Source organism: Dama dama, chromosome 20 (assembly GCF_033118175.1).
Source record: "Dama dama isolate Ldn47 chromosome 20, ASM3311817v1, whole genome shotgun sequence".
NCBI lineage: Eukaryota > Metazoa > Chordata > Mammalia > Artiodactyla > Cervidae > Dama > Dama dama.
The window spans coordinates 115,947,350-115,974,338 of record NC_083700.1 but is presented as its reverse complement, the minus strand read 5'-3'; the positions used below and the strand labels follow the sequence as shown (position 1 = coordinate 115,974,338).

The 26,989-nt window shown below is 69.2% G+C and overlaps 1 protein-coding gene across 1 annotated transcript; it reads right to left on the bottom strand.

Moving 5' to 3' along the window:
- Positions 1–90: 90 nt before the first annotated feature.
- GPC1 (glypican 1) lies at positions 91–26,742 on the bottom strand. The gene is made up of 9 exons (XM_061122640.1): positions 26,382–26,742; positions 6,911–7,069; positions 4,689–5,080; positions 3,967–4,132; positions 3,145–3,275; positions 2,939–3,058; positions 2,720–2,853; positions 2,217–2,392; positions 91–1,782 (listed from the first exon to the last, which is right to left on the bottom strand). The coding sequence occupies exons 1-9, from the start codon at positions 26,545–26,547 to the stop codon at positions 1,547–1,549; spliced, it is 1,680 nt and encodes a 559-aa protein (XP_060978623.1). The 5' UTR covers positions 26,548–26,742; the 3' UTR covers positions 91–1,546.
- Positions 26,743–26,989: the final 247 nt, after the last annotated feature.

Below are 26,989 nucleotides of genomic sequence, written 5' to 3'. Positions count from 1 at the left end.
CTCACCTCCCCACCGGTCCCAGCGTGCCGGGCATGCCCGTGGCACACACCTGCGGCCAGGCGGGGTCGCCGGGGTCACTGCAGCAACACGCGGTCTCCAGCCTTTTATTCATACGAGGACTTGAAGAACACACGTCACCTGCGGATGCCGTGTGGCCCGAGACGCAGCCGGCCCGGCCACTGACCGCGCAGGGCTGACCCGTCCAGAGATGAATGGTGGGCGGGCCCGAGTGGTTGTCTGGGCACACGGGTGATGCTGCCCCAGGCCGAGAGTCCAGCTGGCCTCCACCCGCAGACAGGGAAGCCCCAATCCGGCCCCACCCTGGCACAAGGCTCTGATAGGGTTGGCCTGTCTGTGGGAGCGGCCCTGGACCCCGCATGTCCCAGAGGCCGGAAGCCCTCCACCCAGTGAGGAAAAGCAAAGCGGCAGGAAGCAGCCTTCTCAGGGCACGGGGGCTGGTCAGGATGTTGGCCTGGCTACGTGGCTCGGCATCCCCCGACCCTCAAGACCACCCTGCCCGGCCGGAGCCCTCTCCCGCAGGGAGCCGGCCCCTCCCCAGACCCTGTAGTGGACGGGGCTTAGGAGGGCGGGCCCCGGCCTGGGGAGGGGCCTGCAGAGACCCTGGGCCGCGGAAGGTCACCTGGGACCCTCAGAAGCTTCCGGGGAGGAGCCGAGAAGGCAGCTCTGGGTGAGAAGGGCAGGAGGAGCCGGTAGAGGAGGCATGGCTGGGAAAGCCCTTAACTATTGGAGCGCCCTGGCCTGCGGCCGGCAAGGTCAGGGAAAGGAAGGCCCTCGGCATGGGCGCCGGGTCTCACTGGCCCTGAGCTCAGATTTCCCCAGCCACCCAGCGTCCCCGCGGCCAGGCGGCGGCCAGGGTTCGGCAGCGGCCCTGGCCCGCGTCGTCCTGAGCTGGGACGTGGCCCTGGTCTGGGTGGGGGTGGGGAAGGGCGGGGACAGTTGGCGTCTCCGGAAGTCGGCGTTCGGGCCTCGCGGTCGGCCAGGAGCACAGCCCAGCGCCGCAGCTGAGGGGGGCCCAGAAGGGGTCCTGGGGGTGGGGTCAGGGCTCATGCATCATCCCAAAGGCCCCGCTCGGCCCTGGCTGGCGGGAACCCTGACCCCCTCTGGGGGGTTCTTGGGCCTGGGGCCTGAGGCCTGGGCCTGGCTTTCAGACACCCGAGCTCCAGGTGCTTGGTGGCGGGGGAGGAGGGCACAGCCCGCGCTCAGCGGGACACCGCCCAGGCGGCGGCCTCACCCGCCCGGTGCCGCAGGGGCTGGGGGGAGAGACGGCCAGCGGCACCTCGAGGTCCCTGAAATGCATGGCTTTTGGGGGACACCGTCCCCGGCTGACCTGAGGGCCCCGTACAAAAGTAAAAGCTCGGGGGGCCGGGCGAAGCCCCCCGCCCCGCCTCCAGCACAGTCACAAGCCGGGTCCCTCGGCAACCCATCCTGTCCTGCCCTGGGGCCTCCCGGCACAGGGAGTTAAATATCGTCTGCTGCGGGTTTTGGCAAAGTCGGTCCTTGGCCGCGGTCCCTGGGGCCGGGGCAGTTACCGCCCCCGGGGCGCGGCTGCCAGAAGGGCCAGGGCGAGCCCCAGGAGCAGCAGGGGGCAGGCGCGGGGCGGGGGGCGGGCAGCGGCGGACGTCTGCTGGCCCTCCCGCTCAGACAGCCCCGGGAGGGCGTGCGTCAGTGGCGTCCGCGAGCTGGCGCTCTTCCTGCCGACCTTCCGGCCGCACACCTCGTCCGGGCAGCCCTCACCGCTGCCTGAGCCGCTGCCATCGTCGCCTGGGAAGGAGAGGAGGCTCTGGGAGACCCCGAGGGCCGCAACCCTCTGCCTGGGCCTCCCGTGCCAGGGACGGCGGTTCCTGGGGCCTGCCGAGGCTGGGCAGACATCCTGGCCGGCTCACAGCCGTGCCGGAGACAGGGCGGGGGGACCGTGACCACAGCTGGGCAGGAGCCGGGCCTTCAGAGCCACCTGGGCCCGGGGCTGGAGGGGCTGCCCCCCGCCCACCTTTTCCCATCTAGGGCCTCCCCCGCCCCACACCTTTCCCAGCTAGGGGCTCCCTGGCACTCCCACGCCCACCCCAGGGCCCCACCCCGGGCGCTCAGCCGCCCCCCGGCCCGCCCTCCACTGGCGTCCTGGAAGTCCAGGTTGTTGCTGCCACGCCGACCCTGGGGGCCCCACCCCGGGCACTCAGCCACCCCCGGCCCACCCTTACTGGCGTCCTGGAAGTCCAGATCGTTTCCGTTATAGGCACCGCGCAGGCGGTTGGTCATGATCTTCAGCTGCATGATCTGCTGGCGGATGGTCATGTCGGGCTTCGTGATGTCCACCTCTACCTCGGGGTTGTTGATCTGATTGGCCAGGCCGTCACCCATTACCTCCGGGAGGTACCTGGAAGCCAGAAAGACAAGCCCTGGATCACTGCCCTGCTCCCCACAAAGGGGCCTGGCCCCAGCAACACCCATCCAGGCCCCTCCTCCAGTCAGGGTGGTGGCAAGCCTGAGACCACCCCCCACCCAAGGCCTTCAAGGGCTGCCGGGAGCCCACACGGGGCCCCGCAGCGGAGCGTGGAAGCATTGAGTGTGTGTGTGTGAGGTGGGGACCTGGCCCTCGTGCTGGCTCTGGGTCCTGCAGGGTGTCCCATGTCAGATCTGGCCCAGGGCACGATGCACCCGGGGCCACGGACAAGCCGAGGGGCCGGAGCGGCGGGACACTCACCGGCCCTTGGCCATGCCGTTCCAGCAACGTTCGTCACTGGCTGAGCTCATGGCCAGCTTCTCACTGCACAGCGTCCCCGGGAGGCTGATCCAGAAGTCCTGAGCGTCTCGGAGCTGCGCCTTGGCTTCGGAGACCTGCGGGGCAGCAGTTAGGCCACCAGTCGCCCCCTCCCGCCTGCCCCGCCCGCCCCCCCGGGGCTCGCCCGGCGAGGCCGCTCACCAGCTTCTGCAGCGTGCCCGCAGGCAGCCTCTCCTGCAGCGCCAGCTTGCCCCGGGGCCGCTTCTCCTCAGAGCCGGGGCCCTGGGGGTTCACCTTGGGGTTCCCGCAGCCCTGGATGACCTGGGGGAGCACACAGAGGTCCCGACAGGCACGAGGCCACATCCGGGGGCCCCCCTCCCCTGCCCACTGCTCTCCCCCTGCTGTACCTTGGTCGTGAGCGTGTCACTGTTGTCCTGGAGGGCATTGATGGCCTCTGCCAGCCAGTAGTGCACGCCGCCGATGACACTCTCCGCGCCCGACGGGCCCCAGAACTTGTCCGTGATGAGCACCATGGAGTCTGGCCCAGGTGTGAACAGAAACACGGGGCGGTTTGTACAGATACACGCTGGCTCATGGCTGTGCTATGCGCAGGCACGTCAGCCCACACGACACAGCGTTTCTGCATGTCTGCTCACTGCAGGCCAGCCCACCTACAGGAGGTCCTGCGTGTTGGCATGCATGTAGGTTGAGCACGTGTGTCTAAGCTTACACCTGTCAGTGCACACACGTACACCTGGCCCACTGTGTGCATACGTTACCTCGTGTCTCACAATGTTCGCGTTATGCCATCACACGTCCAACGTTAGCATGTGTTTCGGCATGTGTGTGTGCTGGCCTGTGTCACCACGAGTGTTGATACGGGTGTGTGTTGGCTCACCTCACACGAGCAGATGCACACACGAGTGCAAGCGTGTCGGTACATGTCTGGTGACCCACCTCGTGTCAGCACACACCAGCCGGCTCACCCCATGCCAGCAGTGCACACGGGACTTCACGCACGGGTCGCCCTGCCGCACGTCCCACGTGTGTGCCCTGGCGCGCTTGCTCACTGGGCAAGGACAGGAACCTGACCCCCGGGGCGCCCTCCCAGGCAGCCGGCCGTGACAGCCCTCTCTGGGAGATTCAGAGGGAACCCTGCCCCCCGGCCTTGGGGACCAGCCGCTCTAGAGGCCAGGCTGCTGCGGGGGGTCATGGCAGTGGGCGCTCACCCAGAAGGTTCCTCCACTCGGCGTCCAGGTCGGCCTGGTTGGCCAGGCAGCCCTTGAGCACGTTGCGGCAGTAGTCCGGGCAGGGCCGGGCGCCGGGCACCCCCAGGCAGTGGGCGCAGTACACCAGCTTCATGACGGCCCGCGAGCACTCGGGGCTCAGGGGCACCTGCAGGGCCAAGGCAGCCTGAGCCCGCGCCACCGCGTGTGCACCCCGGGCAGGAGCCCCGGGCAGGGCTGGGAGGGAGTTGGTGCCCAGCTCTGCCCCACCGCAGTGGGGCCTTTTCTGGGGCCCTGTCTCTTCCCACATGACCAAGCAGGCCTGCGGCCCAGGCGGGGGCAGGGGCAGGGGGCGCACAGTCCAACCAGTCCGGTCACCATGCTGGGACTCCCCCTGGAACACTGCGCTCATGAATCCTCCCCTGGGAAGCGGGAACCCTGCGCGCCATGCAGACGAGGGCCTCGAGGCTGGGGTTACTTGCTGAGGGCCCTCGCTGGCGGGGGCGGGGGCGGAGAGGTAAGTTCTACCCAGGCCCGCAGAGGTCTGACGTTTATGCCCCCCTACATAGCTGCTCTGCCTGGGAGCGGGCCACCCTCTCATGTCCCGTCCACCTGACCCCTGGAGCCCCCGGGGCGTCCAGCCCCAGGCCCCTCCCCTTCCCGTTCCGAGACGGGCCTGGGCCCGGTGCCCAGGGGCGTGGCAGGGGCGGGGCCGCGGCACGCACCTTGGCCACCTTGCGCACCACGTCTCCGGCCACGCCCAGGCCCTGCACGAAGGTGCGCGCCGCCACGAAGGCGCGGGTGGCGCGCAGGCGCAGCTCGCGGGGGGCCTCGCCGAAGGGCCGAAGCGGCTCGGCCTGCTTGCCCAGGCAGTCCAGGTAGTCTTCGGGCAGCAGCAGCTGCGGGTGAAGCTGCCGGAACAGGCGCTCGAGCAGGCGCGCCCAGAACTCGGCCAGCGTCTCCTGCAGGTGCAGGTTGGCACCGCCGTAGTAGAGGCGCAGCTCGGCGTACAGGTCGCGGAAGGCCTTGGCGTTTTGCGTGTACAGCTCTCCGAAGGCGCCCGGGAAGGCCTCCTGCAGCACGCGCTCTGAGTCGTTCAATAGGCGCTGGAAGTGATCTGGGTGCGCGGGGAGGTGGGCGTGAGGCCTTCGGGGGCCCCCTGCCCACCCCACATGCTGTGGCAGCCCTGACCGGCATTCCCGGGGGCTCCGCCGGCGACCCCCCCCAACTCCCCCGATGCTCTGAGTCATCAGAACCTGTGGGGGCGCTGGATGCCTGCCCCCACGGGGCCCTGAGCCCTCCCCCTCCTGGCCTGGGGACTGCAGTGTCCAGCATCTATTTCTGAGCTGAGCTGCATGCGAGCACCTGGAAGGGACTGCTTCCGAGGGCAGGAGGGTGCAGAGTTGGAGTGGGACCCACTGGGGGAGAAGGCCCTGGGCGCCCCTCACCTGCTTTCTTTCCCAACAGCTCTCCTTCTTCCCCTGCCTGTCACCCAGCCAGCCACCCGTCCAGGGCAGTCTTGAGCTGCCAGCCCCCCCCCCGCCCAACCCTCCACCCCACGGGTCTCTGAGGCTCTCCTGGGCTTCCTGCCCTCCGGCCTCTCTACAGGGAACTCCTTCTGGTTCTGGAAGCCGGCCAGCCTGGGGGGCTCCAGAGGGGCCCCTGCAGCCCTCAGGACATTCCCAGAGTCCAGACAGAGCTGTGGAGGTCGGGGGAGAGTGTGGACAGCAGACCCCGGGGATTTGGGGGAAATGCTTTTGCCCTGTGTGCTGAGAACCAGGGCCCCAACATCATCTTCCTCTCTCAGCAGGGAGACCCCAGGAGCTGTGGCACATTGCCCGCCTGCTCAGATGCATCCTCACGAGCTGTGGCCACCCCTCCCTATCCAGGCCCACCCTCGGGTGTCCAGGCCAGCTCGGATCTGCTCCGAGGCGGCGGGGATGTCAGACTTGGGGCCCCCGGACCAGTGCCCACACCCGCCCCACCCAGGGCCTCGGGCAGGAGACCCTGGCACAGCCCTGGCTGAGCCCTGCAGCCCCCAGGGTGGGAGCTGTGGGAGGAAGCAGCCAGTCCATATTCCCGTCCCGACTCCCACCATGGCCCTGGGGGCCTGGTCCCCACCCCAGCCCGGCCTCCAGACAGGCCGTCCGCAGCTCAGCGACCAGCCCAGCAGCACACAGGGTGGTCGTGGGGCTGCCACGCGCATGCCTGGCCCCCCGCCCCCTGCCCCATCCTCAGGAGATGACGGCCCTGGCTGCGGCTAGAGAGCCGTGTCCTGGAACACAGCCAGTGCAGCCCGCTGGGCTCAGGGCCTGGGGAGCTGAAGACCAGGGACCCTGCGGCAGGTGACCTGACCAGGTGCAGTGGTGAGGCTGGGGTGGGAGGTGGCATGCAGAGCGGTAGGGGGCCCAGGTGGGACTGGAATTGGGTGAAGAATCGCTTTTCACACAGGTGAGCATCCCAAGTGGGTGACGTGCAGGCTCTGACGGCAGCTCAGTCACTTCTGGGGGGCCCTGCCGCCGCCCCCTCTGAGGGGCCCACTGTAAACATCACCCAGTCGTCCCACCACTCCTCGCCCCAGGCCCAGACGTGACGGCCAAGCCCAGAGGGAACCACTGGCCTACACACGGCTGCCCCAGAGATGCTGGGACCACGCCACGGGCCCCTGCTCGCTGCGCCCTGCAGTCCTCACGCAGAGCTCCCGGCTCCAGAGCATGGTGGCCAGCCCCAGGCCGGTCCTGGCAGACGCTGGCAGAGCTCTGGGTGCCGGGGGGCCACCTGGAGGCGGAGGGTCCCCTCTGAAGGGCTGATGGGACACGCTGGCTCCTCGGGTGGAGGAAGAGGCCTGCAGGCGACCTGCTACCGCGCCCGCTCGGACCCGCCCCCCGGGGGAGGCCCCAGGTGCCCACTCCCGCCGTGAGTGTCCACGGCCCCCAAGCCTGCTCACCATCAAAGCCCCGCTGCTGGGCGGCCAGCGTGGCCTGCAGCGCCCGGCTGCCCTCCAGGAGCGCCGTCTCCAGCTCGGCGCGGCTGCGGTTGGCCAGGTTCTCCTCCATCTCGCTGGTGCAGCAGGTGTAGCCCTGGGGGCAGATGCGCAGGTGCTCGCCTGTGGGGAGGGGCTGGCGTGAGGGAGAGGAGGGGTCGGGGTGGGGCGGCCCCGGGAGGAGGCGCAGCAGGGGTGGGGGGGCCGCCTAGGGGAGGCAGACCCGGGAAGGGGCCGGGCCTCGTGTGGGCGGTGCTGCCCTCAGCAGAATTCGCCCCCCAGGCCCCCTCGCTGCCCCCATCCACGTGAGGCGGTGTCCCAGGCGCCCCGAGCAGCTCAGCTCAACCCCTGAACTCAGCGCAGAGGCCGCAGTGCCTGTGGGGGGCGGGCCCGTCAGACTCCAGGTTCATGGGGAGTGTGCGGGGCATCCAAGACTGCCGACGGCCCTCCCCTGCGTCCAGGCTGCGGGCAGGGGGACAAGAGGGGCTGAGGGGCGGGACAGCCCCAGCCTCCCCCATACCAGCTCGGGGCGCCAGCTCCCACTGAGGGCGGGGGGCCCTGCAGGCAGGGGGGCTGCCCACCCACAGTTCTGGGCTGGCCAGAGGCAGGGGCCTCTCGTCAGGACAAGCGGGACGCACGTCCGATGGGGCCCTGCCATGAGCCCCACCCTGATCGGTAGGACACACCTGCGCCCCTCAGGGCGCCCACCGCCCCCTGCTGCTGTCCAGCCCTGGCTCCTGGGGGCCCAGCTTACAGCAGCGCCAGGGGCGACACTGAGGCTGGCCCTGTGGCCCTTGTGCAGGGCGCACCTTTCAAAACGTGCCGGTCCGGGTTTTGAGTGGGTGCTGTGAGCCCACTTTGCAGACCAGGAAACTGAGGCTGGCTGAGGTTAGGTTTCGTTTCCAAAGTTACACAGCGAGGGGCCAAACAGCTCAGGCTGCCCAATTTCAGGCCCCACCCCCACTGGGCTGCCTCAGCCCACCCTGGCCCACCCCTCACCCCGGCCCACCCTGTACAGGCCACACTTCCTGTCTAAGCAGTGCAGGAGGAGGCTCCCTCCTGTGCCAGCCTGGGGTGGAGGTGAGCAGACAGCACCAGGCAGGGGGGCTGGGACCTGAGGAGGCGCCAGGAGGCGATTCCTCCTCCTCTCGGGGCGGGGGGGGGGGGGGGGGGGGACCTTTGCTGACTCTGACCTCAGCCTGACCTTTCACCGCGGGAGCGGGGGGTGGGGGGGCGGGGAGGACAGCAGGCCCGGGGTCTCTGCGGGGCCAGCTGGCAGAGACTGGCCGTCTCCCAGGTGCTGGAGGCTGTGCACCCAGCCAGACGGGCCTGAGTCTCCCCTGCTGCCTGGGACCACCAGCCCCGTGTGGGGTGGGCAGGGGGCTGCAGGCTGCCCACACCTAAGCACTTGCGCCATGGGGTGGGTTTTGGGGGAGGCATCCTGGGCTGGCTGGCCCCCCTCCCCAACCTTCCCGGTCCCTGGTGAACCCGATCCCCGATCCAGGACACACAGGAAGCCCCCTCTGGGCGGGTTTGGAGGGGCTCCTGGGCACTGTGGGCCCACCCACCCACTGCTCGCAGCTGGGAGCTGCCCGCCCTAGCCCCCCGCCCCTGCCACCTCGTCCAGCCGGCCCGGGGGCCCGCGCTCTCCCGGCCGCCCCAGCACAGCCCCCGTCCCTCCCTCCCTCGGTGGACACACACGGGAGTGAAGACACGGAGCCAGAGCCTGGACGCCGGCCTGGGGCCCCGGGCGGGCTGGGCCGAGGCGCCCCGAGCCGCTGCAGGGCGGACGTGGTGGCCCGTGCGCCCCGGGGTCACCTGTGGGTTGGGACACCTGCTGGGCAGAGGGTAGACTGCAGGGCGCCTTTCTGCACAGCAGGCCTGCTCCCCCGATGTTAGCCAAATAGCAGGGGGCTGGGGGGGTCTGCCGGTGTGAGGGGGGCGTGAGCTCCGGGTCCCTGGAGATATGCAAGGTGGACGGATGTAATTCTCTTCTCATCATTTCAAACCCCCATCCCCAAACCCCACCTCTTCTCGGCTAAACGCCTGGAGACTGGGGAGGGGCTCCTCGGGCCAGGTGGGGGCATGGCTGGCTTCCTGTCGACCTTAGAGGTGCCCAGTCCACCCCTCTCATCACCGCTTTCCCCCTCCTGTCCCCCCCCCATCCCCACTGAGAGGCATCAGCTTGCCCTCTCTGCCCGCTGACCCCTCCCACCTACACTGACCCCCCCCCCCACCCAGGCTGGTCCACAACAGCTCCTCCTTTCTCAGTAGCTGCTGCTCTCTTGACAGCCAACTAGATCCTTCTAGAATTCTTCCTTTCCTCAGCCTTTGCCATACCTCCTTTCGCGATCCAGGTTTTGGGTGAGAGGGGGAGGGCTGTTTCATGCTGGGTTTGCTCCCCCAGCTCCGGACCCCACCCCATGTTTCCGAACCCAGGTTAAAAACACCCACACTCGCTTGCTGACCCCAGGGCAGGTCCTCCTCTTGCTGGACAGCAGCCAGCTCCCCCCATATTCAGACCTCCCAGGGCCCCCCCCCCCCCCAGACTCCTGCTCCTGGGTGCTAGGCCCCATCAGTCTACAGCTTAAACGTCTCTGAGGCTCAGCCTCCTGCCACCTGCGCTCACAGCCACAGCCCCAGCCCTCCTCACCCCCACCAGCTCTGTGACCCCAGCACTGGAGCCCAAGACCCCATGCCAGTGGCGGTCCTCGCCTCAGGCTGGACAGAGCGCGCGTCCGTGCTGGCCCAGCCTGGCAGTCCTGACTGGTGCCCGGGAGCCCTCCCAAGGAGACTGCAGCAGGAAGATGGCGCCAGGCCAAGCCCATCTTTCCAGAAGCTTCTGTGGCTCACGTAGGAGCACACAGACAGCCTGAGGCACCGGCCTCTGAAGCCACGATCGGGTGCTAGGCACCAGCTCCCCCAGCCACCCCCAGGATGCACTGGCTAATTCAGCGGAGATAGCCAGCCTCCCCGGACACCGGCCCCCGCCCCCCCACCCCGGGGGGAACACGGCTATGCGGGCAGCTCCGGGCACCCAGGCCCCCAAACACCAGGGGGTTGGCCGGGGCTGCAAGGGCAGGGAGGGGCCCCTGGCCACCCAGCTCTTTCACTCTGCCCTGGACCCCACGGGCCTCCGGCAGAGGGTGGGCAGAGGCTTTCCCCAAGCCACAGAGCCCTCGCTGGACGACTGTGCGTGCCCACTCCTGCTCCGATGGGCTGCAGGACCCCCGAGCACGTCCACCAGCCTGCAGGTGGTGGGGAGGCACCGGACAAGAAACGCCGCCGGGTTCCCTGGGCACCGCCCATCGCAGGAGCCCCAGGCCGCCTTTTCGCATCACCTCACCCCGCCCCACCTGCCACCCGAGAGGCGTCTGTCCTGGCCTCTGTATGCGGCAGGGTCAGCCCTGAGGGCTGGGGTTCAGCCGGGGGGCAGCCACAGGCCCACCGCGGACAGGGCTTTTCAACCGCCACCCTCCCCGGTTCCTAGCGCGACAACAGACCCCGCCACCGCCCCGCCCCGCTCCCCTAGCCCCCTCGGAGCACCTCACCGCCGGCCCCAAATCCCTCCACCATTCCGGCCCCCTGCCAGCATCACCGAGCCGGCCCTACCGCCGCGCCTCCGTCACCGGCGGGGACCCGAAACCCAGGGGTGTCGCCTGCGACACCCCGGCGCCCAGCGGTCCAGGACCCCGCCGCCCTGGGGCGGCAGCGCGGGCGGCGGGACAAAGGCCGAGCGCCCGGGCTTCAGCGGCCGCCGGCCAGGGACAGAGGGCCGCAAGCGCGGAGCCGCAGCCGGTGCGGTCTGGAGAGGCGGCCGCGCTCCTGGCGCAGCGAGGAGGGGGCGCTGGCGCAGTGGGCGCGGCAGCGCCGAGGGGAGGGGGGCCGCGCCGCAGGAGGGGGGCCGGGGGCGCTGCGATTGGCGGGGAAGGGGCTTGCCGCAGTGGGCGAGGCGGGCCTGGATGGGGGCGGCAGGCGGGGCGCGCACGGGGGCTGCGGCGAACGAAGGGGAGGGGAACGGGCTTGATGGGGAGGAAGGGGGGCTTGCTGCAGGAGGGGGCTGCGGCAGGAGGGGGAGGGGTGGCGAGGAGGCAGCGGAGGGGGGCGTGGAAACGGGGCGAAGGTGGGGGACGGATGGGCGCGGTGAGGACGGGGCCGATGGGGCGCACACGGAGACGGCGAGGGGCTTGCGCTGGGGGCGAAGGTGGGGTAGGCCGGACTGAAGGTGGAGTCTGGGCAGTGGTGATGGGGGCAACAGGGTGAGCGGCGAGAGGGGTCGGGAGGAGGGTTCGGGGTGACGCCCGCCTAGGGATGGAAGTGCCGAGGGACGCGGGCGACGGAGATGGTGCAGGGCGCCGGCGGGTCTCCGCGCTTGGATCCCAGCCCCCGGGCTTAGCCCGAACCCCCTTCTCGGCGGCGGCGGTGGTCCCGGCAGGCGGCGTGCGACTGCGGGCTCTAGTGCGTGGAGGTCTGGGGTCCGCCCGGGAGAAGCGGCGGAGCGGGCGAGGGCAAGCGCAGCAGAGCGGGACGCGCTGGCGGCCGCCGCCCCGCGCAGCCCCGCGCAGCACAGGCGCGCACGGTCCGGGGCCGCGGCTCCCGCGCGGGGCCGCCTCCTCCCGCAGCCCCCGCGGCGCGGCGCCGCCCCCGTGCCCCCGGGAAACCGCGGCGGCAGCACTCTGCCCCGAGCTTCCCGCGGCCCGGGCCTCTGCCTGGCTCCTGCCCCACGGGGCTCCTCCCTGCCCGGGGATGCGAGGCGAGGGAGCGCTAGCTCGCTCCCCAAGGAGCACGGCAGCTCCCCGCCAGCGAGCCCCCTCTCCCTATGACAACGACCAGAGCCCTACGCTGGGCGCTCGAAAGCCACCGTCAGTCATCCGTACTCTCTACCCGCCCCTAGCCTGCATCCTAATGTCCTGTCTGCTTCCCCTGGGAAATACAAGGCCCCCGCCTGGCCCAGTCCCTACCTCCTCCTGGGTCCCCCTCCCACACACCTAGGCGGTCACCGTGGCTGGCTCTCACCCCTCCCCGCCACTCCCTGCAGCCCCAGCCCTGGTCCTGGCTGCCACAGCGCGAGCCAGACCCACTGCAGGGCCCGCCCGCCGAGGCCCACCTCACGGCAGCGCAGAGACCTGTTGGACAGGCAGCTCTCAGCAAAGTGGCCTGTCCAAGGCAGCCCACAGCACCCAAGGTCCCGGATCAAGGGGCTCCACCAGGCAGCTCGCAAGGCTGCTCCCTGCGGCCTGCCTTCTGCTCAGAGACCCCTGAGCAGGCCACCCTGCCAGTGGGCACTGACCTTGGGGGCTGCCTTGGTGAGGCGGTAGGCCCCCCTGGGTGTGGGCCTGGACGCAGCTCTGGCTGAGGGGCCAAGCCCCCTCCCACTGGCCTTCCCACAGTGCTTCAGGGTCCAGGGCTCACACCGAGGCCTTGGGATAAACTGGGGATGAAGGGGTGTCTGCTCTGCCCGTGACCCAGGCCCTGCTGCAGGGCAGGTGGTCCTTTCGGGGCCCGAGAGTGAGGTGCCCCTTGGAAGCCTCGCCCACCAGGGCAAGCTCCGTGCGGCTCCCTCATCCTGAGCCCAGGCCAGGCTGCAGAGGGCACTCACTCGAGACGCTGCAGACCTGTCCCTGACAGGGGCCCTGGGGAACACGGGCTCCGTACAGCTCTTGCATCTCCCTCGCCCAACCACCCAACCACTGGGCCAAGAGCAGCCCAGGAGGCGGACCAGTGCCGCCCTCTCTGCTGTGTCTGCCCCGGCGATCCCAGAACAGCAGAAGGGGGTGCTGCAGCCCCAGGGTCCTCTCAGCAGGCTCCCCACAAAGGCCCCACGCTGGCCCGTCTGTCCATCACAGAGAGACGGTGGACACAGGCCCCGGTGGGGCCAGAACACAGCAGACGCTGGTGCCACTGCAGGAGAGTCATCCCTGGCCACGCCCAATAATGAGGATGGAGCAGACAAATGGGTTCAGCTGCTCACCAACCCCCCAACCCGGCCGCTCCCCAGGAAACCTGGCAGCCAAGTCCAAGGTCACGGCCGCCCCTGCTGGCGCCCCATCTGACCTGTTGCTTCCCACAGCCCCCGGGTTGCACACACCCTTCCCTTTGCCCTACTCTTTCTTTCAAGACCCACTCATCTCCCGCTTCCTCCAGGAAGCCTTCCAGGTTCCTCTGGGCCAAAGCGCCTGCCCAGCCTGTGACCTCTTGGAGCGTGAGCAGCCTCGGTGGGGGCTTCCCGCCTGGCCACCCTCCCTGGCAGCAGGAGAGCTGCTGGGCCTGCCGGTGGGGCCTCTCTGCCCAGGCCCAAGCTGGACCTGGTGCTCAGGGACCTGTGTCCAAAGAGAGACTCTCTGGGCCATGCCAGCATTCCGGGAGACGAGGCTAAACACCAACGTGGCTGCAGACCCACAACCTTGGGCCTCTGCCTCTGCTGGAAAGCCAGCACCTCCCTGACTGACCCCTCCCCAGAGCTGGTGCTCCCTGCTGGTGCGAGGGGGGTCCGCGGGGCACTTCCACCACCCATGAGGACCCCCTTATTCCTCCAGGGGCCCCACCACCACCTGACAAGGTGCAGCGCGCACTGGGGGCCCACACAGGTCCAAGGAGCCTTTCATGCTCAACGACTGTCCCCTCCTGTTCTTCCTGCCGGAGCCACTCAGGGAGTTCGAGCCACAGGCCTAGGGCACTCAGCCTGGAGTGCATAGGATCCAGGAGGACCCAGGCCTCCCCGCCTCTCCCAGCACAAGGCCGCCCTCAATTCCAGTCCCAGGGGAATTCCTGAGCAGGAGGGCGGAGGCTGAGGCAGGAGCCGACACGCTCTGCCACCCAGCCGGTCACCCGTGGCCGGCCCGCCCGGAGGGCCCCGGGCAGGAGCAGGTGGGGTGCCCGCCCCCCGGTGCTGACTCAGCATCGCCACCCAGGCAGCACCTCCAGGAGCAGCATCGCCCCCCCTCCCTCCAGCGCGTGGGCGCCTCCAAGCCCAGCCTTGGGGTGGGGCACAGATATGGTCAGGACACAGTTAAATGTGCACTTCAGATCAACAGTGCAGTATTTTCCAGAATAAAAGTGTCTGGCCCCAAAGCGCTGACAGCAAGGACCTGAATACAATTTTGTCCACCCCTGTGCGCAGCAGCTTTAGGCAGAAGGCCAAACAGTGAAAACAGCCCAAGCGTCCACTGTCCAGTGAAGTGATAAACAGCCCTCCTGGCTGGCCCTGTGGGCTGCTCCTCCTGGGAGGCCCAGAGCTAATGCTTCTTGAAATTCCCAGCTTCTCTGGACCAGCCAAGTGGGAGCACAGACACTGACATGGTGCCGCCCAGGATGTGGCGATGGTGACGGAGGCGTCCCCCACCTCCAGCCCGCACCCCTCTGACCCCCAGTGTGGCCCCTGGGCCTGCCTGGTGGAGGCCGACCTCCCTCCCCCCCAGGAGGCAGTCTCCCCGCCTCTGGACACAGGCTGGGCCTGCCTCTCCAACAGGCGCCGCCCTGACGTGACGCCCCCACAACACGCATGCACTCTGGCCGCCCTGGGCTGTGCACGCCACGCGAGAACCCTGTCTCACTCCACGTGGCGGGCGCTGCTCCATCCCCATTATACAGAGAGGCATTCTGAAGCTCAGAAAGGTTCAGTGATGGCTCAAGGTCACAGCGCGTGAGCCTGGAGCTGGGCTTGAACCCTGGCAGGATGGCTGGGTCCAGGCAGCCAGGTTTTATTTAGCTTCTGCTAAAACCTAATACATTGGCCACTGGATCCAAAAGACGTGGCCCTGGGCCAGGGGAGGGGCCTTGCCCATTAGCCCAGCAGGCTGCCTCCTTCAGAGCCCTGTGGGCAGCGCCCGCCCTCCTCAGAGCAGCCTTCCGTGTCCCCCCTCTGGGTGCCCAGCCTCGGGATCGTCCTCCTCCGTCTCTGGCCTTGCACACCAAGGGCACCCACGACCCTTGGCCTCCAGCTGGAAACTCCAGATAATAGAGGGGGTGGGGCTGGGCTCTTGGGCCAGAAACCGCTGGGGGCGGGTGGTCCACCCAGGGCAAGAGTCCTGCACGGGCAGCACAGGGCCCTGGGGCTGGGAGGGGAGCGAGCATCTCAAGTCCCCAGGGAGGATGGGGCGGGAAGACCTCTGCTCTCAGCAAGAGCGGTTGTGCAGCATGGGGCCCTGGGCCACCCCAGGCTGAGGGAGGTCTTTGCTCTACAGTCAAGGCGGGGGGCAAGTATGATGATACACCACATGTGCGTGCTAAGGCGCTCAGTCGTGTCCGACTCTTTGCGACCACATGGACCATAGCCTGCCAGGCTCCTCTGTCCATGGAATTTTCCAGGCAAGAATACTGGAGTGGGTTGCCGTGCCCTTCTCCAGGGGGATCTTCCCCACCTAGGGATCGAACCTGCGTCTCTTATGTCTCCTGCATTGGCATGCAGGTTCTTTACCACCTGTGATGCTCTTGTAAGCCACATGCATCCGTCTAAACCTGAACACGTTCTCTTCACTTGTAACTTACAAAAGTAACATGTGGTCACCACGGCCAGCAGAGCTACAGCTCACGTGAGACCTCTGACAGCCGCCCAGACCCTGCAGAGAGCGTTGTGGCTGCGTTTCAGCACCAAGGACAGCACCCAGCACACAGTAGGAGCTCAAGGACACTCCCTCCGGAGGACTCAGACTGATCTGGGTGCCCCACACCCCCACCCCTGGCAGCTGGCTGGCTGCTGGGCCCAGGGCTCCCACCTCCAGGCCCGAAGGCTCTCCTGGAGCAGATAGGGCCCTGCCAGCACCCCGCCTGGGCTGAGGGTCCAGCCCACCACACAGAGGCCTCCTTTCCTCTGCACCCTTGACTGTCTGCTGAAGCCCGCAGACCCCTTCTCAGAATAACGCTTATGAAAGAAAAGATTATGCAGGGGGTCCTGAAGGAAGCCCCAGGTGCGGTGACGCAGCTGCTGGAATGTGAGGAATGGGCGAGCAAGGTGGTGCCTGTGAGCTGGCTGACACCCACCGGGAACGCGAAGCTGTCTGAGTGGAAGCGGCACCTGGAAACACCTGCTCGAGACACAAAGGGGCAGGGGACCCAGCGGATCACGGTGAGCGAACATGGAGTCCAGAGTGCCGTCGCTGCCTTGTTCATAATGACAAGAGATGCTAAATCCTGGCTAAAGGTGAGCAAAAAAGGAGATGTACTGTCTTTCTGTCAAGTTCATGAACTCCTGGATTTCTAAGCCTGAGCCTCCCCTGGGCACCCTGGTTAAGGACCCTAGCCTCAAATGACCTGCCTTCACACCCGAATCTGTCCACTGCAGTTCGCCGATCTTTCTAGAGCTGAGTCCACCCCCAACCCGGAAGGCTGTCCTGGCCCCAAGCAGAGGGCCGTCCCCTCCCCTCCACTCCCCTGACCGCATACTGTGTCCCATCTAGAGCTGTGGTTCAAGTGCTTCCCGTGAGGAGTGACCAGTGTTTCTGGAAGCCACCCCTCGACCTGCTCAGGAGCGGCCTGCAGTTCATGGGGCCCCTGGTCTCCCCGTCCCTCCCCTGCACACTACGACGACCAGACACGACCCCAGGGAACTGCTCCGGGCCGGGGACACCACTTTACCCCGGGGCGGAGGATGGTGAGCTGTGCGTCTGACCTGCAGCCGCCCTAGTGTCCCCCTAGCCCCCGAATACATGGTGACAGGGAGGTGGCGGTCCCTGGGTGTTAGTTAGGTCACTTGAGAGGCTACCATGGCTCCTGAGTGCCCTGGGGGCTGCCACTGCCAGGCCGAGGGAGGAGGCCAGGGACGGTGGGGCTAAACGTCGTAAGAGACTCTAAAACACGTCTGTGGGTCCAGTGTGTCCCGAGCTCCGCGGCAACGGGAGGCGGGTGTGAACGCCTGAGCCAACCCTGCGGCAGGTGGTGTCATCCTGTCCCGGGGGGCCCGCGGGCGGTCACAGGTGGTGGGAGTTACTCCCCGCAGCCCGGAGCCTGGACGGGCACCCAGAGCCCCATCGCTGCAGGACGCACAGACGCAGCACGTGGCCCAGCATAGCAGCCCCGGGTGCCCAGGACGTGCTTAGACCCAGGGACCAGCCCAGCCGGCCACCGCCAGGCTCAGACCGTGTCCTCAGTGCTGGGGAAGGCGGCCACCACAGGCTCCAGGGCTGACAGTGAGCCGGAAGAATGTCCCCATGGGGGACGCACAGGAGCACCTGTCCAGGGCTGGCTGCCCGCGTGGGAGGGAGATGTGCTGGCCTACCCCTCAGGCCGCTGGGCTAACTGAGGGTGTGACTGCGGTCACACGCGCCCGGGGCCAACAGCCGGGCACACAGGTGTGGGGTACAGCTGCAGGGCTAACCGAGGGTGTGACTGCGGTCACACGCGCCCGGGGCCAACAGCCGGGCACACAGGTGTGGGGTACAGCCGCTGGGCTAACCGAGGGTGTGACTGCGGTCACACGCGCCCCGGGGCCAACAGCCGGGCACACAGGTGTGGGGTACAGCCGCTGGGCTAACCGAGGGTGTGACTGCGGTCACACGCGCCCGGGGCCAACAGCCGGGCACACAGGTGTGGGGTACAGCCGCTGGGCTAACCGAGGGTGTGACTGCGGTCACACGCGCCCGGGGCCAACAGCCGGGCACACAGGTGTGGGGTACAGCCGCTGGGCTAACCGAGGGTGTGACTGCAGTCACACGCGCCCGGGGCCAACAGCCGGGCACACAGGTGTGGGGTACAGCTGCTGGGCTAACCGAGGGCGTGACTGCGGTCACACGCGCCCGGGGCCAACAGCCGGGCACACAGGTGTGGGGTACAGCCGCTGGGCTAACCGAGGGTGTGACTGCGGTCACACGCGCCCCGGGGCCAACAGCCGGGCACACAGGTGTGGGGGGTACAGCCGCTGGGCTAACCGAGGGTGTGACTGCGGTCACACGCGCCCGGGGCCAACAGCCGGGCACACAGGTGTGGGGTACAGCCGCTGGGCTAACCGAGGGTGTGACTGCGGTCACACGTGCCCCGGGGCCAACAGCCGGGCACACAGGTGTGGGGGGTACAGATGCTGGGCTAACCGAGGGTGTGACTGCGGTCACACGAGCCCGGGGCCAACAGCCGGGCACACAGGTGTGGGGTACAGCCGCTGGGCTAACCGAGGGTGTGACTGCGGTCACACGCGCCCCGGGGCCAACAGCCGGGCACACAGGTGTGGGGGGTACAGATGCTGGGCTAACCGAGGGTGTGACTGCGGTCACACGCGCCCGGGGCCAACAGCCGGGCACACAGGCGGGGGGGTACAGCCGCTGGGCTAACCGAGGGTGTGACTGCGGTCACACGTGCCCCGGGGCCAACAGCCGGGCACACAGGTGTGGGGGGTACAGATGCTGGGCTAACCGAGGGTATGACAGCGGTCACACGCGCCCGGGGCCAACAGCCGGGCACACAGGCGGGGGGTACAGCTGCTGGGCTAACCGAGGGTGTGACTGCGGTCACACGCGCCCCGGGGCCAACAGCCGGGCACACAGGCGGGGGGTATAGCCGCTGGGCTAACCGAGGGTGTGACTGCGGTCACACGCGCCCCGGGGCCAACAGCCGGGCACACAGGTGTGGGGTACAGCCGCTGGGCTAACTGAGGGTGTGACTGCGGTCACACGCACCCCGGGGCCAAGAGCTGGGCACACGAGGCATGGGGTACAGCCACTGGTGGCCAGGCTCTGCACTGGGGGAGTGGGGGGGCCTGGCAGCCCTGGCCGAGCTTCTCACTAGACCTTGCCCCCGTGCAAGGGGCCCGCGGCTTCTGGGTGCGTGCAGAGCTGTGAAGTGAAGGATGGGTGGGTGGGAGGGTGAGGGTCCTCGCCTCTTGCCGGGCCTTCCTGGTGGGCGGGGCTCGAACCTCGGGCACCGTCAGCAGGACCGGCTCTGACTTCAGGAGGCCCCCAAAGTCCATGTGGGGGGTCTCACTGGCCTGTTCCTCTCCTGGCCCCACCTGGGACTGGCCACCTGCCCCCCAGCCTTGGAGAACCTTGGTCCTCATGGTCTGCCAGGGCCCGTCTCTGCAGGGAGGTGCCAGGGGCTCTGTGACCTTGCCCTCACCTCCTCTGACTGACCACGCCCCGCAGCCTGGAACGCGTGCCCAGTGCCCACGGACAGAGCCACACAGATGCCCCCCGAGTGCCCCCGTGGGGCCGGCCTGATGGCCCAGCCCCTGACCTGCTCCCTTCTGGGGCACCCCGTTGGTGCCCACACCGGACACCGGGGGCACAGTGGGGCCAGGGCGGGGAGGCCATGGGGGAGCAGCCACTCCAGGGACAGGGCCCTGAGTGGTGGGGACCCCTCGCTGGGATCCAGTTTCCCCACCGACACTCTGAGCGCTTGGACCAGGTGGAACTCGGCCTGCCCCGCAAGCCCCCTGACCTGCCAGCTCCGGAAGGCTGGCGGGGCTGGCTGGCAGGCAAGGGCCGGGCACAGGCCAGGGCATGGAGGAAGGAGGCAGGGCCGCAACCCGGCCTGGCCGGGCTCATGGGCACCTGGTGGGAAGCAGGGCTGCGGAAGGCAGGGCCCAGAGTCAGCGCTCCCGCAGGGCCTCCTGTGCGGCCGGCTCCAGCCTCATCCTCTCCTCGGCCCCAGGCCTGGCTGCGCTCACCCGGTCCACCTGCAAGCCCTGGGGCCTGGCACAGCACAGCCCCCTGTGTGGATGGGGCCTGCCTCCCAGACCTGCTGGCCAGCCCCGCCAGCCTCCCAGGGCCCCTTCCTCCAGCCACGGCGGGGGCAGCAGGTGGGGTTCTGGGCCTCTGGGGGGCTGAGGTCGGGGGCACAGCGCGTGATGGACCCCCCGGGGCTGCCCGGTCACCCGGCCAAGCCTCCAGAACGCAGGGAGTGTTCTGCACAAAGAGCAGCCGGGTCCTGAGGACGCGGAGCCAGGACCCAACCTCCCGCCCCCCACACCCACTCCCGCCCCGCACGCTGTGTCCCCTCCCGGGGCCTCCCACGCGTCGGCAGGGACCCCCAGCCTGTCCATGCAAAGCGGCGCCGCTGAGTCACGACGGGCCCAGTCCGGGGGCCCTGACTCCTGTGGAGGTGTTCACGCCGGGCCCTCACTGCGCACCAGGTTCTGGGTGGGCCCCGCCACCAGGCAGATGCCTCAGCAGGGCAGCAGTTACCGCCGGGAAGGTCACAGGCAGAGGACCCTGCTCCCTGCCCCCCACCCGCCTCCCATGGGGACGTTCAGGCCCACGGGGGCAGGGCTTGCAGGCCAGTGCAGGTGAGGAGCGAGCTAAGGATAGCCTGACCCCCCACCCTGTCACAAGGCCCCACAGCTCCACTGAGGCCCTGGCCCGAGGAGCCCCCCATGCCCCACGGAACACTGGGACCCCAGGACCCCTGCTCACTGGATGGGAAGCACCCCGGACACTTGATTGAACCCCATCTCTAGTCCACACATCGGTCCTAAGCCCTCAGACCTGAGAACGGGGCCTCGTTTGAGTGTGAGTTCTTTGCAGACGCAACTGCTCTACTCCTAACTTGATGGGACTGGTGTCCGTATTTCCATAAGGTGGAATCCGGATGTAGGCTAGCACAGGCCCCGTAAAGATGAGGCAGAGACCCGCAGACCAAAGGTTGCCCACCAGCTCCTGAAGCAGAGGAGACCCGAACAAGTCTTCCCATACGGCCTTGGGAGGAACCACGTAGATCTCAGACTTCCAGCCCCTGCAGTGCAAGGCCACAGCCCCCTCCCGTGGAGCCGCCCAGCCTGGGGCACCTCTGTGGGCAGCCCTGGGGAAGCGGCTTCGTGTCCGGGTCCCAGCGCCCAGCCCAGCCCGGCACCACGCAGCCGGTGCCCAGAGACCTCACTGCTGCGGCTGTCCGGTCTGGGGGAGCACCCTGGGGGGCAGAGAGCCCGGGGGCGGCATGCTCGCGACGCCAGGCACCACACCCCCTAGGGAGGATGGTGCGGGTGGGCCAGCCTGTGGGAGGGGGCGTGTGTGTCAGGACAGGGGGAGCTGACACCGAGGCCACAGGCAGACGCGGGCTGGGCTGAGGCTGGCCTGGCCCTGCAGGGGCTTCCCGACCTGCCCAGGCTCCCACGCTTCCTGCCAGCGGAGCAGGCCCGCACCCCTCGGTCCCAGGGTGCCCACGGCGCCCACTGCTGGAGCAGGAACAGTCAGGAGAGCAGGAGGCCCCAGCTGTGCCCCCGGGCAGAGGCCACGCTGGGAGGACAGGCTGGCGCCCCCCACCCCACAGGGGGAGACGGGGGACGACCACAGCCCCCGCCCCGCCCGAACTGCACAGGCTGCAGGCAGCTCGGGGCTCCTGCCCAGACCTGTTCCTAGGCGCTCGTGATGAGAAGGTCGCCAGCCGGCACGGGGTGGGTGGCCCTGCGCTGGAGCCCTGCCTGAACGTGGGCAGGGGCCTGGCCCCACAGGACGAGCCTGGTGGCTGGACCTGGTCAGGGCAGGCACCGGGCAAGGAGATGTCAGCCAGGCCGGGCCTGGTCCTGAGCCCTGGTCTGAAATGCTCCGGAAATAAGCCGAGGCCTCGGGGAGAGCTGGCCGGCCTCTCTGCAGGGGGCAAGTCCTGGCCCAGGCCCGACATGACCTGGCGAGGCCTGTCCCCCAGCCCTGGCCTGTGCCCCTGGCCTGTGCCCCAGCCCTGCCCTGTCCCCCTGGCCTGGCCTGGCCTGTCCCCAGCCCTGGCCTGGCCCCCTGGCCTGCCCTGTCCCCCAGCCCTGGCCTGGCCCGTCCCCCAGCCCTGGCCTGTCCCCCAGCCCTGGCCTGTCCCCCAGCCCTGGCCTGGCCTGTCCCCCTGGCCTGCCCTGTCCCCCAGCCCTGGCCTGGCCTGTCCCCCTGGCCTGCCCTGTCCCCCAGCCCTGGCCTGTGCCCCTGGCCTGGCCTGTCCCCCAGCCCTGCCCTGTCCCCCAGCCCTGGCTGGGCCCCTTGGCTTGCCTTGTCCCCCAGCCCTGGCCTGTGCCCCTGGCCTGGCCCGGCCCACCGACATCTGTGCCCGTGTCTCTGGGGGGCCCAGCACAGGTCCGGTGCACCCACACACCCTCTGTGCTCCCCCCACCACTGGCTCTGGGGTCCACCTGCTGCCTGGCCAGCGTGCTCCAGCCCCTCTGCCAGGAGGCCTGTCCACTGCAGGCTCACGCTGTTCATAACTAGGGCCAGCATGGGGCCCGTTTACCCAGAATGCCAGCCAGCTCTCCCGTCACCCACCACGGACAGGATGTCCTCGTGACTGCCGGGGGACCCGGCCTGCTGTGGTGCTGGGGACACGCCAGGTCTGCCCCAAGGGTCCCGCCCCTGGAGGAGCCCTCCTGAGTAGGGCAGGGGCAGCGGGCCTTCACTGGACACGCGCCGGGGCTGGCCAGGGGTGCGCCTGCGGGGAAGGCCGGGCCGCCGTCAGCTCGGTGAGGGAGGGGCAGGGAGGCCCCGGGGAGGGGTCCGTGCAGAGGCTTCCCACCCAGCCTGAGAGGTGGGCTGGGACCGGGGGAGCCGTGGAGAGGGCAGCTGGCTGTCCAGCAAGGCCTGGCGTGAGGTGTCCACCTTCTGGCGTGAGGTGTCCAGAAGCCTGGAGCCCAGCACTGCTCAGCGGTTAGTGCCACGGGCCTGGGGGTCAAGCACACCGGGCTCTGGGCCTGAGCTCCCAGTGGGCACGTGTGGAGCCGGAGAAGCGGTGGGTCTTCTTGGCCTCGGGTACTCACCCGAGTCAGGTCCAGAGCCCCCACCCACCACAGCCACCAGACAATCCCGGGGAGTGACCCCCCGAATCAGGTCCAGAACCCCCCACCCACTGCACCCGCCGGATGGTCCCGGGGAGTGATCCCTCAATCAGGTCTAGAGCCCTCTTACCTCCTGGATGGTCCTAGGGAGTGACCCCCGAATCAGGTCCAGACCCCCCACCCACTGCACCCACCGGACGGTCGCGGGGAGTGACCCCGTGAGTCCGGGGCAGGATGGAGCGCCCACCTGCTGGACACCACTGCAGAAAGGGCCCGCATGGGCTCCAGGGCTGGAGGCAGCCCCCAGAGCACACGAGGTCAGCACGCTACCCCTCCTGTGGCTTTCGGGGGGCTCGGGACTATGCCCGTTGTTACACGCGAAGAAACAGGGGCCCAGAGAGCCCAGGTGGCGGAAGGCGGGCGAAACAACAGGGCTGGCCTTTGTGCCCAGGCCCAGGGAGGACGCCCTGTCCCTCCAAGGAGCACGGCGGTGTGTCCGGGGCTCCAGCAGGGGCCCAGGCCGTTGCATCATGCGGTGGCCCTGTCGGCTCCCGGCTCCCCTGGGCCCCCACCCTCCAGCCCTGTCCTCAGGCTGGGGATGATGAAACCGCAGCAGCTCCGGGGTGGGGGGGCCGATCAGTGGCTCGGCGGAGGCTGGGGACCACCTGGGGACCCAAGGCGGGCACCTGGGCCTCTGCCCCCTCAACGGGGTGGGGCACGCGCACTGTCTGGTCTGGGGCTGGCTGGGCACCAGGTGGTCTGTGAGAGTCCTGCTGACCACGACCGAGCGACAGCCTTGGGCAGGCGGCACAGAGAAGCAATGGCCTCTGCTGGGAGACCTGAGCGGTGGCTCCTGCTGGGAGCCCCTGGCCAGCTGGGGTCCAGGAGCAGAGGAGCCGCTGACAGCACCGGGCTCCCCTCCGACCTCCAACCCCAAAGGCGGACAGCCAGGTCCCTGGTCCTTGGCCTGGGCCCTCCGTCTCCCACGGCCCCCACCGTGGCTGGCATAAAGTGGGACGTGTGTGGGTGTGGACTGAGAACCTACTCCCCGTGCCAGGAACTGGGCGAGGTTCTGCGGCTGCCGCAGAGGACAGAGTAGACAGATGCGCCTCTGCCCCAGGACCCCAGTGAAGGGTCAGAGAGATCATGACGAACCATGGCATCAAAGGGTCAGGAGAGCCAGCAGGCACCCCAGGAGCAAGCCTCTAGGTGGAGGCCGAAAGACCACAGGCACCTGTACACATGTGGGTGCACATGTGGACGCATACATGTACACGTGTGCACACACATGTAGACATGTATTGTGCATGGGTGTGCAGTTGTGTGCATGCACATATATGTACATGTGTGCAGTGCATGCATACATGCACATATGTGTGCGTGCACATGTGTGCATGTGCATATGTGTGCATGTGCGTGTATGTGTGTGTGCATGTATGTGTGAGTGAGATGCAGCCCAGGGCTGGGCTTTTCCCTGACGGTGCAGATGGATTGAGGTTGTGGGGCAGCTCCCTTTCACTTTCTACGCAGGGCTCTGGCTAGGGGAAGGCCCACCTGTAAAATGGGATGACTGCCCTCCTCACCCTGGCCGGGCCAGGCTGTCCACCGAAAAACTACACAGGTCACCAACAGAAGCCCCTTGTGCTCTGATGGCCCCTCTTCCCTAAGCCCATGGCGTCCCCGCCTCCAGGGGAGGTGGAGGCTGGAAAGGTCGCCCACAGGCTCAGGGCTGCCCTCCCTCCCCTCCAGTCCTGGGAAGCACGGAGCCTCCTCACCACCAGCTGACGCGGACGCCCACCCCCAGGGACCCGCAGGCCAGAGGAGTCCACCCGCCGGCCCCCAAGACTCAACACGGAAGGCCCGGCTCCCGGAGAGCGTCGTGCCACCACGCGGCCACCAGGGGGCGCCCGGCCCGCGGAGCCGCGCCAAGCTGCCGGAGCAGGAGCGGGTACAGGGTCGGCCACTGCTTCGGGAGGTCACCCTGCTTCCCTCACCCCACGTGGCGCTGGCACTCCTCTCGGTGCCGGGGCCCTGCGGGGCATTCACGGGGGGCGGGGTGCAGCCACAGGACCCCAGGGAGCTGGGGCGGAGGAGTCACAGGGAGTCCAGGCAGGGAGGCCCCGTGAGGGCGGAACCCGGAGCTCCGGCTGGCACAACGCTCCCCAGTTGCAAAGCCCCCATCACACGCACAGCAGCGCGCTTTGCCTGTCCCGGCCCCGAAGCCCCTGCACCCTGCAGCCCAAGGAGGCGGAGACAGCCCGGCCGCCAGCCCACCTCGCCTTCCCAAGCCAGCCCTTGGCGGCTGCCCAAACTCTGCCACTGCCTAACTGGGACAGAGGCCTGTGGATGCGATCGAGAGTCGGATGGCCCCCAAGGACACAAAGGCCGAGTCGGACTGGACGTCTGAGGGAGGGCCATGGGGTCCAGGGGACTTGGGGGCGTGCCAGCCAAACTGGGGCTAGGAGACCCTGGGGCTTGGGGAGGGATTCACCCCAAAGGTCAAGCATTTCCAGGCATCGGCCCCCGCATGGGGCAGGGTCGGGGAAGAGCCTGAACTGACTGTGCAGGGGGTCTAGTGCTGGTCCCAGGTGCCCAGACGCACCCACCAAAACTGCCCTCCCTCCAAGGGAGGAGGCAGCTCTGCCGATCAATGGCAGGGCTCCATCAGCAGAAGCACAGGAAAGCCTGCCTTGGGGGACTTGAGAGGGGGGATCTCCAGAGCCCCGGGCAGGGCGCTGTCAAGAAGCCCAGGCAGTGATCTGTGGGTTCTGCCCTCCTGGGGGCAGGGGTCAAGGGCCTGGCTGCCCCCGCCCCCCTCGCCGTTCCCCAGCCAGGCCCGGCCATGGACGCGGCCTGTCTCCTCTCATTCAGAATTCCTGTGGCTGCGGTCCTTCCCTGTCCCCCGTGTCACCACTTGAGTGTGGTCTCTCCCCGCCCCCCGGCTTGGGAGGCCTCCCCAGGGCAGCCCCCCCCCCCCCCGCCCCCGCCGTGTCCCGGGAACCCTGCACCTCCGTGCACACCCGGTGTGGCTCTGGACACGTTTGCAGTTTGAGGAAGGAGCCTGGGGGTGGGGGGAGTGTCTGCGAGCTCCGGAGGCTCCGCGCTCCCCCCTACCCTCGCTCCGGTCCCCACAGCTCCTCCGAGGTCCGCAGGGAGGGTGTGCAGGACTGCGGGCAGCTGCAGGGCCCAGGCCGCCAGCGACGGCGCTGCTCTTACAAAGAAACGGTACGGCCCCTGGGCGGGATCCAAGGCGCCGACCACCTGCAGCTGGACTCCCCGCCTGAGGCGGCCCGGAGCGCCAGGCGAGCACAAGTTCCCCGGGCAGGAGTCCCTGCGAGGCGGCGTTCCGCTCCCTCTGGCCGAGGTCGCGCCCGTCCGGCCCGGCCCTCGCTCCTCCTCAAGCGCACGGCTCGCTCCCTGCCTCGCCGGGGCCCCGAGGCTGTCTCTGCTGGGGACCCCCGGGAATCCCCGGCCCGACCCCAGGGGCCTCCGGGGGAGGCCCGCACGGCCGGGGGGAGTCCCGAGCCCACGGCCGCGGTCGGCTGCGCCTCAACTCCGCGGCTTAGCCCAGGCTGCCCTGGAGGACGCACCGGGCCGGGGAGCGCCCAGTTGGCTGCGCGGCGAGGACAGCTCCTCCGGGAAGGGGCCGGTGTGTGCGCGCCGGGGACCGGGGAAGGCCGGGCGGAGTGGAGAGACCCGGGCGGAGGGAGGGCGGCGCGGGGGCGCAGGGCGGGAGAGAGGAGGGGGCGCAGCGGCGCTCCGGTCACTCACCCGAGATCTCCGCCTGGGGCACATCGCTCAGGCTGAAGCCCTTGGCCCCGTAGATCTGGCGCACTTCCCCGCAGCTCCGACTCTTGCTTGCAGGGTCCCCGCGGGAGCAGGCGACCAGCGCGGCGGCCGCGTACAGCAGCCACCAGCCTCGGGCCCGGAGCTCCATGGCGGGGCCGGCGGCGCCCCCGGCCGGGCCCGCGCAGCCCCCGCCCGCGAAGGGCAGAGCCAAGGTCCCCGCGCACTCGGCTGGCGGTCCGGAGGCGCCGGCGACCGGGGAGGCGGAGACAACAAAAGCCGGCGGGGCGCGGGGCGCAGGGCGTGCGGGGCGCGAGGTCCTGCCGCTGGCTCGGGCGGCCCCAGAGCGCGGCAGGCGAGCGCGCAGTCCGGGCCCGGCCCCTGGGCGGCGGGGAGAGGGGCGGGGAGGGGCGCGCGGGGCGGGGCGCGCGGGGCGGGGCGCGGCGCGGGGGCGCGATCCCAGGCGCACGGGGCGCCCCTCCGGCTCCCGGGCCTGGGGCGGGGGGCTGCCCGGCTCGCGCGGGTCTGCCCACTGCAGGAGGAGAGCGGGGTGGCGGGAGAGCGGGGAGCCGCGTCCGGGGTCCCCAGGGCGG

What these genes read in the sequence shown, in the direction of transcription:
- GPC1 (XM_061122640.1), bottom strand. Translation starts at nt 26,547, where the DNA reads ATGGAGCTCCGGGCCCGAGGCTGGTGGCTGCTGTACGCGGCCGCCGCG. An exon ending in CGAGTGGAGGAACCTTCTGG is followed by an intron (nt 3,276 to 3,966) that starts GTGAGCGCCCAC and finishes CACCTGGGCCAG; the next exon opens with ACTCCATGGTGCTCATCACG. An exon ending in GTGACACGCTCACGACCAAG is followed by an intron (nt 3,059 to 3,144) that starts GTACAGCAGGGG and finishes GTGCTCCCCCAG; the next exon opens with GTCATCCAGGGCTGCGGGAA.